This window comes from Hemiscyllium ocellatum, chromosome 7 (assembly GCF_020745735.1).
Source record: "Hemiscyllium ocellatum isolate sHemOce1 chromosome 7, sHemOce1.pat.X.cur, whole genome shotgun sequence".
NCBI classification, from domain to species: Eukaryota; Metazoa; Chordata; class Chondrichthyes; order Orectolobiformes; family Hemiscylliidae; genus Hemiscyllium; species Hemiscyllium ocellatum.
The window spans coordinates 54,645,795-54,661,780 of record NC_083407.1 but is presented as its reverse complement, the minus strand read 5'-3'; the positions used below and the strand labels follow the sequence as shown (position 1 = coordinate 54,661,780).

Below are 15,986 nucleotides of genomic sequence, written 5' to 3'. Positions count from 1 at the left end.
ATTTGCAAAATATGTATACCAGATGCAAAGAATGTCAAACTGCATCAATTACATGGAGTACCTTTTTCAAAATAGCAAGAAATGATCTACCTTCACACGCTCCAGAACTGTAACTATATTGCTGTTCCTTTGCTGTTACTGGGTCAAAATCCTGAAACTCCTTTTCTAACAGGACTGGGGCTGTAGCTACAACACATTAACTGCAGCAGTTCAAGAAGGTGGCTCATCACCGCTTTCTCAAAGGATATTAGGATGAGCAATGCCCATGTGTTGCTGGTCAAAGCACAGCAGGCCAGGCAGCATCTCAGGAATAGAGAATTCGACGTTTCGAGCATAAGCCCTTCATCAGGAATAAGAGAGAGAGCCAAGCAGGCTAAGATAAAAGGTAGGGAGGAGGGACTAGGGGGAGGGGCGATGGAGGTGGGATAGGTGGAAGGAGGTCAAGGTGAGGGTGATAGGCCGGAGTGGGGTGGGGGCGCAGAGGTCAGGAAGAGGATTGCAGGTTAGGAGGGCGGTGCTGAGTTGAGGGAACCGACTGAGAAAAGGTGGGGGGAGGGGAAATGAGGAAACTGGAGAAATCTGAATTCATACCTTGTGGTTGGAGGGTTCCCAGGCGGAAGATGAGGTGCTCCTCCTCCAGCCGTCGTGTTGTTGTGTTCTGCCGGTGGAGGAGTCCAAGGACCTGCATGTCCTCGGTGGAGTGGGAGGGAGAGTTAAAAAGTGTTGAGCCACGGGGTGATTGGGTTGGTTGGTTCGGGCGGCCCGGAGGTGTTCTCTGAAGCGTTCCGCAAGTAAGCGGCCTGTCTCACCAATATAGAGGAGGCCACATCGGGTGCAGCGGATGCAATAGATGATGTGTGTGGAGGTACAGGTGAACTTGTGGCGGATATGGAAGGATCCCTTGGGGCCTTGGAGGGAAGTGAGTGTGGAGGTGTGGGCGCTAGTTTTACATTTCCTGCGGTTGCAGGGGAAGGTGCCGGGGGTGGAGGTTGGGTTGTGGATCTGACGAGGGAGTCACGAAGGCAGTGGTCCTTGTGGAACGCTGATAGGGGAGGGGAGGGAAATATATCCTTGGTGGTGGGGTCCGTTTGGAGGTGGCGGAAATGGCGGCGGATGATACGTTGTATGCGGAGGTTGGTGGGGTGGTAGGTGAGAACCAGTGGGGACCTGTCTTGGTGGCGGTTGGAGGAGCGGGAAGTGGAGGAGATGCGGTGGAGGGCATCGTCGATCACGTCTAGGGGGAATCTGCGGTCCTTGAAGAAGGAGGCCATCTGGGCTGTGCGGTGTTGGAATTGGTCCTCCTGGGAGCAGATGCAGCGGAGACGAAGGAATTGGGAATATGGGATGGCATTTTTACAGGGGGCAGGGTGGGAGGAGGTGTAGTCCAGGTAGCTGTGGGAGTCAGTCGGTTTATAATAGATGTCTGTGTTGAGTCGGTCGCCCGAGATAGAAATGGAAAGGTCTAGGAAGGGGAGGGAGGAGTCTGAGACAGTCCAGGTGAATTTCAGGTCGGGATGGAAGGTGTTAGTAAAGTTGATGAACTGTTCAACCTCCTCGTGGGAGCACGAGGCAGCGCCGATACAGTCATCGATGTAGCGGAGGAAAAGGTGGGGGGTGGTGCCAGTGTAGTTGCGGAAGATGGACTGTTCCACATATCCTACGAAGAGGCAGGCATAGATGGGGCCCATGCGGGTGCCCATGGCAACTCCTTTAGTTTGGAGGAAGTGGGAGGATTGAAAAGAGAAGTTATTCAGGGTGAGGACCAGTTCAGTCAGTCGAAGGAGGGTGTCAGTGGAAGGGTACTGGTTGGTGCGGCGGGAAAGGAAGAAGCGGAGGGCTTTGAGTCCTTCGTGATGGGGGATGGAGGTGTACAGGGACTGGATGTCCATAGTGAAAATAAGGCGTTGGGGACCGGGGAAGCGAAAATCCTGGAGGAGGTGGAGGGCGTGGGTGGTGTCCCGAACGTAGGTGGGGAGTTCTTGGACTAAAGGGGACAGGACCGTGTCGAGGTATTGGGAGATGAGTTCGGTGGGGCAGGAGCAGGCTGAGACAATGGGTCGGCCGGGGCAGGCAGGTTTGTGGATTTTGGGCAGGAGGTAGAAATGGGCGGTGCGGGGTTGTGGGACTATGAGGTTGGAGGCGGTGGATGGGAGATCCCCTGAGGTGATGAGGTCCTGGACGGTCTGGGAGATGACGGTTTGGTGGTGGGAGGTGGGGACGTGGTCAAGGGGGCGATAAGAGGAGGCGTCCGCGAGCTGGCGTTTGGCTTCAGCAGTATACAGGTCAGTGCGCCAAACTACCACCGCGCCTCCCTTGTCTCGCACCGCACAACCCCGCACCGCCCGTTTCTACCTCCTGCCCAAAATCCACAAACCTGCCTGCCCCGGCCGACCCATTGTCTCAGCCTGCTCCTGCCCCACCGAACTCATCTCCCAATACCTCGACACGGTCCTGTCCCCTTTAGTCCAAGAACTCCCCACCTACGTTCGGGACACCACCCACGCCCTCCACCTCCTCCAGGATTTTCGCTTCCCCGGTCCCCAACGCCTTATTTTCACTATGGACATCCAGTCCCTGTACACCTCCATCCCCCATCACGAAGGACTCAAAGCCCTCCGCTTCTTCCTTTCCCGCCGCACCAACCAGTACCCTTCCACTGACACCCTCCTTCGACTGACTGAACTGGTCCTCACCCTGAATAACTTCTCTTTTCAATCCTCCCACTTCCTCCAAACCAAAGGAGTTGCCATGGGCACCCGCATGGGCCCCAGCTATGCCTGCCTCTTCGTAGGATATGTGGAACAGTCCATCTTCCGCAACTACACTGGCACCACCCCCCACCTTTTCCTCCGCTACATCGATGACTGTATCGGCGCTGCCTCGTGCTCCCACGAGGAGGTTGAACAGTTCATCAACTTTACTAACACCTTCCATCCCGACCTGAAATTCACCTGGACTGCCTCAGACTCCTCCCTCCCCTTCCTAGACCTCTCCATTTCTATCTCGGGCGACCGACTCAACACAGACATCTATTATAAACCGACTGACTCCCACAGCTACCTGGACTACACCTCCTCCCACCCTGCCCCCTGTAAAAATGCCATCCCATATTCCCAATTCCTTCGTCTCCGCCGCATCTGCTCCCAGGAGGACCAATTCCAACACCGCACAGCCCAGATGGCCTCCTTCTTCAAGGACCGCAGATTCCCCCCAGACGTGATCGACGATGCCCTCCACCGCATCTCCTCCACTTCCCGCTCCTCCGCCCTTGAGCCCCGCTCCTCCAACCGCCACCAAGACAGAACCCCACTGGTTCTCACCTACACCCCACCAACCTCCGCATACAACGTATCATCCGCCGCCATTTCCGCCACCTCCAAACAGACCCCACCACCAAGGATATATTTCCCTCCCCTCCCCTATCACCGTTCCGCAAGGACCACTCCCACTCCCTCGTCAGATCCACACCCCCCACCAACCCAACCTCCACCCCCGGCACCTTCCCCTGCAACCGCAGGAAATGTAAAACTTGCGCCCACACCTCCACACTCACTTCCCTCCAAGGCCCCAAGGGATCCTTCCATATCCGCCACAAGTTCACCTGTACCTCCACACACATCATCTATTGCATCCGCTGCACCCGATGTGGCCTCCTCTATATTGGTGAGACAGGCCGCTTACTTGCGGAACGCTTCAGAGAACACCTCCGGGCCGCCCGAACCAACCAACCCAATCACCCCGTGGCTCAACACTTTAACTCTCCCTCCCACTCCACCAAGGACATGCAGGTCCTTGGACTCCTCCACCGGCAGAACACAACAACACGACGGCTGGAGGAGGAGCGCCTCATCTTCCGCCTGGGAACCCTCCAACCACAAGGTATGAATTCAGATTTCTCCAGTTTCCTCATTTCCCCTCCCCCCACCTTTTCTCAGTCGGTTCCCTCAACTCAGCACCGCACTCCTAACCTGCAATCCTCTTCCTGACCTCTCCGCCCCCACCCCACTCCGGCCTATCACCCTCACCTTGACCTCCTTCCACCTATCCCACCTCCATCGCCCCTCCCCCTAGTCCCTCCTCCCTACCTTTTATCTTAGCCCGCTTGGCTCTCTCTCTTATTCCTGATGAAGGGCTTATGCTCGAAACGTCGAATTCTCTATTCCTGAGATGCTGCCTGGCCTGCTGTGCTTTGACCAGCAACACATTTGCAGCTGTGATCTCCAGCATCTGCAGACCTCATTTTTTACACTGAGCAATGCCCATATCCAGTGAACAAATAAACTAAAATAAATGTTGGTTTTCACACCAGAGGAAGAATATTTAGTCTTAGAGAGAAAATAAAACTTGCATTTATGAAGTGATTTTCACAACCAAATATTTCAAAAGTCAATTTTACAGCCAGTAAAATACAATGATTGATATCTGGAAAGAGGAATTTGCTCTACAAGAAGAGTAGAATTAAACCATATTATTTGGAATTTAGAACTGGAAATGGTCTTAATGAAACATGCACGGTTGTGATAGATGCTGAGTCGAAGAGTGTGGTGCTGAAAAAGCAAAGCCAGTCAGGCAGCATCCGAGGAGCAGGAGAATCAATGTTTCAGGCATAAGCCACTCATCAGGTGATACATGCTGAGAAGCAGTTTCTTCCAGCTGGACCAAAATGAGGATTTCTTGACTCACTGTGAAACACTGAAATTGTCTACCCTGGGAAGGCTATGTATGCTCAGTGGTTGAGCATATTCAACGCTGAAAGATATAAATATTTGGATTCTCAGAATATTGTAATTGAGCAGGAAAGTGGAGTTGAAGACAATCCTAACGTTTGGTAGAAGGGCTATATGCTGTAATGTTTTATATTGTTATGAAAGTTATATGTCTTTTTAGTTCATGAACATGTTTTAAAAACTTCTTTTAAACTTTCTGGTTGTTTTCCTTGGAGATTTCACAGATCACTTTTTTTTTTAAACATTAAAAACCCACAACTTCCCAAAAAAAAATTGGAAAATGTTCTTTAAGCTTACTTTAGTTTGAATCTAGCAAAGTTAAATTGTATAACGTATAATTATTGTGTTTCATAGAATGAAGTCAATGTTACTTAAACATGAAAAGCACCAACAATGAAACGTTTTCAGCATTTCCAGTTCATATTATCACAGTCTCTATTAAGTTCACCTTCTAAACAGCGTTATTAGATTTTTAAATTTAAATTTTTAAATTTAAATTTTTAAATTTAAAAATCTTGACATGCTGATTTAAAAGAAAAAACAAAATTTTGCTAGTCTACTGATACAATAATTTCCAAACTCATTAACATGATCATATATACAGTGAATGATGATAAGAACTATGTTATTTGAGTTTTGCAATAAATATGCCTGAAAATTAATGTTGAAATCACTGTTCCACATTTGAATATAGCACAACTTCTACAAAAAAAGTTTTCTCACTTACCTTTTGCAATGGGTCTTGGACTAGGATAATCCACTGGTTTTGCTACTTCAGCAATTGAAGAAGGTGCACTGTTTTGAAGTTTTTCATTTTGCAGTGCTGGTGATTCATTTGTAGGAATGCTAGGTAACAGAAAAGGATTAACATTCCCTTCTGTCAATCCAAAACTGGGTGGGGTAAAGGCAATACTTGGATTGAGTACTCCAGTTGGCCAACCACAGAATGGAAGTCCTATCAGAGGTAATCCTGGTTTCATCTGGAAAAAATAAGTTTTAAAATAAATTTACTTGCATTTATTATAAATGAAAGCATTGTCAGATATTGGAAAGATATGTTGGATATTTCAGAAACTGGTTCACAAAATGTGTAATTTATGAGTACACATCCTTTTGAAAAGTTGCTAAGCAGCAGTTCAAGAAGGCAGCTCACCTCCATCTTCTCGAGAGCAACTAGGTAGGGACAATAAATACCAGCCAGCAATGCCTATCATCCCATAAAGCAAAAAGTGTAAGGATTTTGCAATGACCAATTAACAATGACATGGGAGAGAAAAAGGATGACTGGATATTTTAATATGCATCCCAAAAGCAATTTGAAGACTGTTGCTAAAAGGGTTCTAGCAACAAATCAATGAGCTACACAGTGTAGGCTGGTCTTCACAAACCAATGAGGTAAGATGCATTTGTAAAAACAAAAATAAAAGCAATAAACATTCTTATAAAACAACTTAAAACCTGTGCTATTAAGAGAGGCAAATACTTTAGTTTAATTTATCCTGAACACAAGGATAGATTTTCTGCAAAACACAAAACAGCAGAAACCAGGATGTTTCCTCTTTTATTGAGGGCGGGGAGTGATGGAGAGACACTAGAGTTAAGGGATGAAGTTTAAGAATAACAGGTCTCCCCTTCAAGCCAGAAATTTGGAGAATCTCTCTCAGAGGATTATTAAGAAGTGGAATTCTCTTTCTCCTGAGAGCAGTGTTGGGATGTTCTTTCATTCAAAGAGAAGCTAGGCAAATTTTGGATAGACAAGAATTATGGAGTATGGATAGGAAAGTGGCACTGAGACCACAATCAGACCTATATTGATATTGTGGAAAAGTGGGGCACCCACAGAAGTTCAATAGCTCCTTAAAACTATGATCCTAAAATGAAATACATAATCTATTGAATCATCACACATGGATAATCAAACTGATATTCAAGGTCAAACTGTACAAGTCCTACAAAGATGGACTCTGGGATGGTTGGGTCAAGAAAATAGAGGCAGCCTTATTAGGATGATTCCCACAAACATTCTTAATGCCAATGAAGTTTCTGGTAAAAGAGTCAGATGCTTGCTCAACAGAGACACCCAGTCAACTGCACATTTTTCGACACAATTCAAAATGTTTCAGAGGGCGTACTTCTGTTTTGCCAGTGACAAAGCAGCCCCTGTTGCAATGGGGATGCTTTAATGGAAACAACCATTACTCCAAAGAGGAGCTGGGGGCATGAAAGAGAAGCCTTGTGGATGCAAGAATGCACTTGGAGGAATTTCTCTGTGGATCAGAGGGAATATCAGTTTGGTCCTTTTGATTTTTTTTCACCCTGAGATCCACATTCAAATTACAGTTGCAGAATGACTTAGTAGCAAAATGGCAATCATATGAGGAGAAATACATGACAGAAATACCTCCTAGAAATGCAGCAATTAATTTTGAGCCTTCAACATTTAGATTTCATTATTCAACACATTTTCATGTTTATTCCTCCAATGCTAAATTTTAATTTGTAAAACCAATGTAGAGCCCCACCATTCAAAGAAAACTATCTCTGAAGTTCACTCTACTCTTATTAATTGAGTTAGATTGGATCGGATGGTAACTAATATATTATGCAGAAATTGTTCAGGAAAAGACCTTCAGGTGCTACCTGTCAGCAACCACCAATGATGTTTTCTGATCAAGATAATTGAGAGATGCACTTGTGAAGGTTGTTGTTTCTGCAAAAATCACAAGCCGGAATCACGAGGGTGTAGACCAAGAAATAACTAACCGAAAAGGGAGGTGGTCGACAGGTAGAGATAGATGTATTGACATGACAGTTGCAATTGTCATGCACATAGGGAGTTAGTATGAACAAGATAACCAAATAAGACCCAGTGTTGCGTCAGCAAAAGTAATAAGACCCAGCTATCCGGGGGGTGGGGGGTGGTTGCACGCCAACAACAGGCCACAGACAGATGTGGTAAGCCGATTAGATTAGCAGCTGCACAGAGCAATACAATCATCAGATATGAAGTAAAAGGGGAGTACCGAGAGACTCAACTGAACTGTATAAATTGTAATGTAACCTCCTGATCGATGTGCCTACTTTGTGGTCACTCAGCTTGCAAGACCGTATAAATAAAGAATGCTTCAGAATTTGACTTGGACTGAGATTATTGAACAGTGAGCTTCGTTTCTCACAATTGGGGGCTCGTCTTGGATCCAGTCATCACCGACGGTGTAGGTACCAGCAATGGCTGGGAAGACGTGTCCCATTCCCTTTTAGAACTGTCCCGTGTTTTTCGATGGTAGACTGACCTGAATTCTCAGGGAGTCATTCTGAACCAGGAGAGAATTAAGTGGTAATACTTGAACGGTAGGCACAGGGAGATGTTGAGCCAGGCAACTCCATGCACGGACCAAGGTAAGAAAATTGACTTTTAAGTACTGCCTTGGTGGCTGGGATTGAGTTCCAGTAGTTAATAAATGACTAATGAAGGAACTCAATATGGGCTGTGCCTAGGGTAAAGAAAAAGCCTCCGGGGAAAAAAGGAAATGGAAATGGAGGCGGGGTCCCTGACAACATACCTCCAGAAAGTCCGTTGGGCAGGATGTTGTGGAATTGGAAAAATAATACTTGTACAAGGAAAGAGATAGGAAAAAAAAATGAGTAAATATTGTTGCTTTGTATGGACTAAGGATTCCTTTCTTCATCCTGCCGTCTGCTGGCCAAAGTACAGGTCGGACAAAGACTGGGTTTGTAAATATTTGAATTTATATGTCAACAGGCAACAGACTTTCAGTCAGGAGGAATCAGATTATGCTTCGTGTCAGAAGGGCTAGTAGCTGAAGGGCTACTTAAGGTACACTTGGTAACTAAATCATGGCCAGACATCCGGAAAAATATTCAAAAGATAGAGGGGGGAGCGAGGAACCTGTAGAGGAGTTGTGGGAAGCTCAAAAAGTGTTTGTGAGATATGGTGTGTGTGTGTGTGTGTGTGTGTGTGTGTGTGTGAGGGTGAGAGAGAAGAGCTGTACAGCTAATAGAAAGTTTAACCCTTTGTGATTCGGTTTGAATATACATTCGTTTGTAGGTGATTGAATGTATGTGCTTTGTTCCCTGGAGCTGGAGATCTGAGACTGTTTTGGATCTGATTTCTATTATGGAAATTTAACATGATTTCTTTGAAGGTTAAGGATTTTGCAGTGATTATAAAATAAAATGTTAACTCCTGTTCTTTTTACAGGTCATGACTGCCTTACTATCAATTTCTAACTAATCTCTTTTATCCTTACATAAAAGCCAATCTTATTCGATTTCAAATCAGCATAATACGGAGGAAAACAACATCGTAACCTTTTTTGTGTTTTAGACTCATTTGTTTCCACTTAATTTTAAGATTGATGTGTTTCATTGGTGATTATGATGTGCCAGCCGTAGCTTTATTCAGAAAGTCCCCTCCCTCAATGACAGTTGAAGTTTCAGTTAAAAAGAAATCCTATGGTTAATATCTGTGAACTTGGATTCGGCCATTATTCATACATTAGAAGGTTTTTTTAAAAACTTGAATAGACAAATCCTTTTAAGGCAGATCCAGTAATTTCATGACCTATAGCACTGTAATTGAGCAATGACTGGTCAGAACGACTTAAGAAAACTAATTTTGGATTTAAATTAAAGGACTAAAACCGGGTAATTACAGTGAATTTCAAAGTTGGGAACTGTATGCATTTGAAATATTAAACACTGAATAAATGAATTTTTAATATATAAATATATTTACAAGTAAGATTCCAAAATGTATAGTTAGAAACAGGTTTAAAGTTAGACAAGCATAAATTGATAAATTAGTTAAATGAGGTTAAAATGAAAATAAAGGCAAGATCAACTACAGAAGGGAAGAGAATGATGCAATAAGACGGATAAGCAGAAGAGTACAGTTTTTAAAATGTTTTATTCACTTGTTGCGTTTCCACCCTGAATTAGATAATGATTATTTATATAATATATATATATATATATAATTAATATTTATAATAAATCAATTGTATTGGCCTGAACCAATATTAATTGGCAGGTTTCCTAAACACATTGAGTGACCTGTCATATTAATTCATAGATAATTTAAAACATGACAGAATTAACTCATTGTCAATTAAAGAATGGAAAGTTACATTACTGGCCAGTGTGTGCAGGCAGTGGCAGCAACAGCCTTATTGGTAGAAGAAAGTCGGAAACTTACTTTTGGGGGAGCCTTAATAGTCAGCACCCCACACTGGTACGGACCATACTAAATCAAAAAGCAGGGCGATAGCTCACAGACTCTAGGATTTTGAAATATGATGCAATTTAAATAGAGACAGATGACCTCATGTTAGTCACAGATAGTTGCTTAAATCCGGCCACATTCCTGTGGAGAGGTGAGGGGGAGGCCCCTGGTAATCCAGAACACGACTGCCTTGATATTATTGAATATTCAATATCACATGAAAGTGCGGATGGACTTTAGGGACATTCCACTGCATGCGTTTATCAAGGGGTCCTCCCAGATGATTGAGGGTAAAACGCACAATGGATATGCTGTAGTAGATGGGATAGAGGGAAGCATTATCAAGGCTGAAAGACTGCCTAACAACCGGTCAGCCCAAACTTGTGAACTCTATGCCGAAGAAAGAGCTCTCAGAGCCTTAGAAGACAAGGAAGGAACAGTGTACACAGACTCCAAATTTGCATTTGGAATGGTACACACCTTCAGAAAAATTTGGCAAGAAAGAGGACTGATGAGTAGTCGAGGAAAAGAATTAGCACATGAGGAATTGATAGAATGAGTACTAGAATCCCTGTTACTCCCGAAGGAAATAGTGATAGTTCGTATAAATGGACATCAAAAGGGGAATGATCCGGAAGTAAGAGAAAATAGACTGGCCGATGAGGTAGCTAAAGAAGTGGCGCTGAATCCACAAGGAGCTGCAATATACTCCCTAATGCGTGTAATTCCGGATCCTCAGGGTACCCCGTTGTTTACTGCAAAGGAGGAAAAGGAACTAAAAGACTTAAGGGCCGCAAAGACAGTGGTTGGCCGCTGGATGTTACCCATTGGGAGGGAGATGTTGAATAAAATGATGATGCGAGAAATTATGGCTGTCCTACATCAGGGGAGTCACTGGGGAGTGCAAGCAATTTGTGATTTACTCTTCAGGAAATATGGATGCAAAGGGATTATACAATAGCCAAACAGATATGTGAGGGATGTATAACATGCAGGAAGGTAAACAAGAAGGTGCTAAGGAAACAAGTCCCAGGAGGGAGAGAACCTGGGCTAAGACCATTCCAGAGCATCCAGGTAGATTATACCAAATTACCCAGAGTAGGAACACTGAGATATATGTTGGTAATAGTTGATCATTTATCTGGATGGGTGGAGGCATATCGTCTGGCCACTGCCACCGCAAGTGAGGTGTCCAAGATAATACTTAAACACATAGTTACCAGATACGGGATAATGAAGTATATGGATTCCGATCAGGGAACTCACTTTATTTCCAAGGTACTCCAGGGAACGATGAAGGGGTTAGGAATCTCCTGGGAGTTTCACACCCCTTGGCACCCACCCTCATCAGGAAAGGTTGAGAGAATGAACCAGACACTCAAGAGGCAATTATCTAAATTAATAATAGAAACCAGACTCCCTTGGACTAAGTGTTTACCTATAGCCCTCTTGTGAGTGCAAACGGCCCCAAGGAAAGATTTGGGGCTGTCCCCTTATGAGATACTGTTTGGCCTGCCCTACTTGGGAACAAAAGGGGAACTACCAATCCCAGAAACTAGAGATTTGTTCTCTAGTCTAGATTAGATTAGATTACTTACAATGTGGAAACAGGCCCTTCGGCCCAACAAGTCCACACCGACACGCCAAAGCGCAACCCACCCATATCCCTACATTTACCCCTTATCTAACACTACGGGCAATTTAGCATGGCCAATTCACCTGACCTGCACATCTTTGGACTGTGGGAGGAAACCGGAGCACCTGGAGGAAACCTACGCAGACACGGAGAGAATGTGCAAACACCATACAGTCAGTCGCCTGAAGCAGGAATTGAACCCGGGTATCTGGCGCTGTGAGGCAGCACTACTAACCACTGTGCCACCGTGCCGCCCACTAATTCTTTGCCCTCCTCTTTGTCTTTCCTCAGGAAACAGGGTTTATTGGCACAGACTCCGCCCTTGAATTCACCATTCATCCCATCCGGCCAGGAGATTGGGTCCTAAGTAAGTCATGGACAGAAACTAAATTGCAACCGGATTGGGAGGGACTGGACTAGGATCTTTTGACTACTGAAATGGTGATAAGAACAGTGGAGAAAGTCTGGACTCACTACACCAGGATTAAAGGACCAGTGGAATCTCTGGTTGAGAAAGAAGTCTGGACAGCCGAATCAATGCAAGAACCACAGAAACTCAGGCTAAAAAGACTGTAAGTGACTGATTATACCATGGCGACACGAGCGCTGGATGGTTTTTTTTATATAGATTGCATGTAAAGTCTCTCAGTGCTTCAATACTATTGTAGAATGCTGGAGATGCTGAGGGTTATAATATTAGCGCTCTCAGTATTGGGATTTTGTCAAACATCGTCTTCATGCTTGTTACTAACGGTCCCAGAGTCTGATAACCACAAGTAATAGACGCTGATGCATGCAGCTTAGTAAATTGTGGGAATGTAGATAATCAGAGACAGTACAGCAGCTCAGAGATACATCTTAAGTCCTACAGGGATGGCCTTTGGGATGGTACTTGGTATAATGGTCTTGTCACAGTACACCAGGCCCCCTTCTGACCAGCTCTCGATTGTCCCAATAAAAAGTGTAACCCAATATACTTAACAATAAAGAAAACCACATGGCATGGAGCAATTCTAGGGGGGAGCACATATCAGATACAATTAAATGAAACATTTGGGACAGAAATGAAAACAAATGGGAATGATTTCTCAGGCTGTTGTTTTCGAATTAGCATAGGAAAGGGAAAATGGGCAGAACAACTGGATAATAAAATACCCCTCCTGATGATCCTATGGTGGTAAAAATTATTGAGGTGAAGGTCTTGATCGGACCATCGAAATAGAAACTGGATATGGGGATGCAAATGCCTGGGTTGAATGGGAAAAGTATACTGCAAAAAGTCCGAATATGAGCAATTGCTATGCATGTGCCTCCGGTAGACCAGTGGCCCAGGTCATCCCCTTTCCGCTCAGGGGAAAGCGAGACAGGAAGGGCATGAAATGTATGATAGCCCTGTATCAGGATAAGACTGCATGGAATGATAGGAACTGTACCTCCCTATCTCTAACGTTCCCTCCCTTGGAGAAGAAAATCTTAAAAGCTCCCCCGAAGTTTTCAGCTGCAGTCGGAAATCACACGTCGTGTGTACGTAGACAAGGTACTAATCGGTCTAAAGACTTTGGGGAGCTGAAATTATGTACAGAAATTGAGAATGTCACCGAAACGGGACAAGGGAGGGAACTACTCAGCACTGAAGGTTCCCCAAGCGGATCGGTGTTGGTACAGTAGAGGTAAAATATTGAGACCCACCCAACCTCCAGATTGGAGACGGATATGTGCAATTGTATAATTGGCAATCCCACTCACCTTGGCATTTGAAAAGAAGAAGATAGCAACAAAAAAGGGGGCGGAGTAAAAAAATCATTATTAGACACTTCTTTTGATGATAGGATTTATCTAGACTCTATAAGAGTTCCTAGAGGGGTACCGGATGAGTACAAGGCTCGCAACCAGATTGCAGCAGGTTTCGAATCAGCTCTATTCTGGTGGGTAATAGTCAACAAGAATGTGGACTGGATAAACTAAAGTTTTATAATCAGCAAAGATTCATCAATTACACTAGGGATGCAGTCAAAGGCATAGCAGGACAGCTTGATGCAACAGTAGAATAGCCTGGGAAAATAGAATGGCCTTAGATAAGATCCTAGCTGAAAAAGTGGGTGTATGCGTGATGTTAGGAGGGAGCTGGTGTACTTTTATTCCAAATAATACAGCACTTGACGGGTCAATCACTCGTGCCTTGCAAGGATTGACCACCTTGGTGGAAGAACTGGCTGAGAATTCAGGGTGGACACATCACTCACGGGATGGCTTGGTTCATGGTTTGGGAAATGGAAGGGAGTGGTAGTCTCCATCCTCACCTCCCTGGTAGTGGTAGATGGGGTACTGGTAGCTATTGGCTATTGTATCATACCTTGTGTACGGGGACTAACCCAACGGCTGATTGAGACAGCCTTGGCAAAACAGATGCCCCCAAAAGGTAATGAGGCAGAGGAACTCTACCTCTTGAACAATGAGGGGATGGGTGACCTTGAGGCCAAGATGAATGAAGACTCGGGGATTATGCTTGCAACTTTGGGGGTGACATATGAGAGAAATACAGAAAACAATTATTTTTAAAAAAGGGTGTGAGTGTAAGAGGCACTTGTGAAGGTTGCTGTTTCTGCAAAATCCGCAAGGTGGAATCACGAGGGTGTAGACCAAGAAATAACTAACCGAAAAGGGAGGTGGTCGACTGGTAGAAATAGATGTATTGACACGACAGTTGCAACTGTCATGCACATAGGGAGTTAGTATGAACAAGATTACCAAATAAGACCCAGTGTTGCATCAGCAAAAGTAATAAGACCCAGCTATCCGGGGGTTGCACACTAACAACAGACCACAGACAGATGTGGTAAGCCGATTAGATTAGCAGCTGCATAGAGCAATACAACTATCAGATATGAAGTAAAAGGGGAGTACTGAGAGACTCAACTGAACTGTATAAATTGTAATGTAACCTCCTGATCGATGTGCCTGCTTTGTGGTCACCCGCCTTGCAAGACCACATGAATAAAGACTGCTTCAGAATTTGACTTGGACTGAGATTATTGAACAGTGAGCGTTGTTTCTCACAATAATAGTGAGGATAATTTTCACTTCCATATAGGCAATTGCATGATAATTATTCAGGTTCTACAAAGGGCAGATAATTATGGACCAGATCAAACCCCCTCAAGGTGTTGCATTCCAGATGCAATTTGATTGGTCAAACTATCCGACTATAGCCAAAATATGTTATTTTTAGACTACAATTAAAATATAGACTAAATATAAGAAATGGCTTAACTGTAACTCTGTCAAAATGCTTAAAATAATATATACATGAGCTACTAATTAACTGTATTAAGTAATATCCTAAAAACACATCCTTGGATGAGGCAAATTCAATAAAATAGATTTGTCTCACATTCAATTCTGGCAGCAGGAAGAGAACCCCAGCTTTTAGCTGTAACAGGGAGAGGAATAAGAGCTTCTACGTCCAGCATCAAAACCCCAGCAACTGCTGTAAGCTAAAACTAAAAGCCCAGGTTCTGTGGGAGCTTGACCCCACCCATTCAGGCTACTTTGTTGTTTCAACTTTGAAAAATAGCCCAAGGCCTCACAAGCTGTTGACTTTATTGGCTTTGAACAGAATATTTGGTACCTCTGTCGCAACCTTTCTTCATAAAAAATGCCAGGACAAAACACACCTCTTAAAGCTGAAGTATCAGAAGCAACAACTAAAACTTACCAGTGTGGTTCCAGCTCACATACAGAATTAAAAGAAAACAAAGGTCATCAGGTAAGGCCTGACTGAAATATGAAAGACTTATCCAAGGGAGTTCCATGACAGTTTCACAGGTATGCGCTTGGTTATTACAAAAACACTGCGACAATTCTGAGACCAAGATTGGTCTCTCACTTTGGAAAACTATATCGTAAGACATAGAAAATATTCATTTGCAAAAATGTTTTGATAATATCTGCAGTGCCTCAGAATTACTTTTATTTAAGAACTTGTTGGACCACTTCCCTTATCCAAGGACAGTAACTGCTGCTTGATACTGAATTATTTGCCATAGCATAGGTATTTCCTGTTGGATGAATAGCCCTCACAATAGCAGCTGAAACAGTAGTACAGATTTGTTTTCAGCATTTCAGTCATCCCTAGCATCTGATTCACATATGTCATTCATAAGTGCAGTATTCGAAAAACAAAATGGTCACCTAGTCGTAAATGACATGAAACTATCTCAACAACCTCTGTCAAACTAGAGAACAAACTGATCAGTACTACTTTATATGCAAATATGCATCTGAGCCACACGGCTTTAGTTTTTGTTATTAGAACTGCACTTCTTTACAGCACAAAAGTTAATCACTTGCTTCGAAGGTATTTCACGATACCAGTTGG

The 15,986-nt window shown here is 44.1% G+C and overlaps 1 protein-coding gene across 8 annotated transcripts in view; it reads right to left on the bottom strand.

Moving 5' to 3' along the window:
- Positions 1 to 15,986, bottom strand: part of baz2ba (bromodomain adjacent to zinc finger domain, 2Ba) — a 369,151-nt gene that overhangs the window by 31,211 nt on the left and 321,954 nt on the right. For all 8 annotated transcript variants that reach the window (XM_060827214.1, XM_060827207.1, XM_060827211.1 and 5 more), the window contains one exon: positions 5,455 to 5,707. In XM_060827214.1, the coding sequence (XP_060683197.1) occupies positions 5,455 to 5,707 (253 nt within the window). The remainder of the gene's footprint in view (positions 1 to 5,454; positions 5,708 to 15,986) is intronic.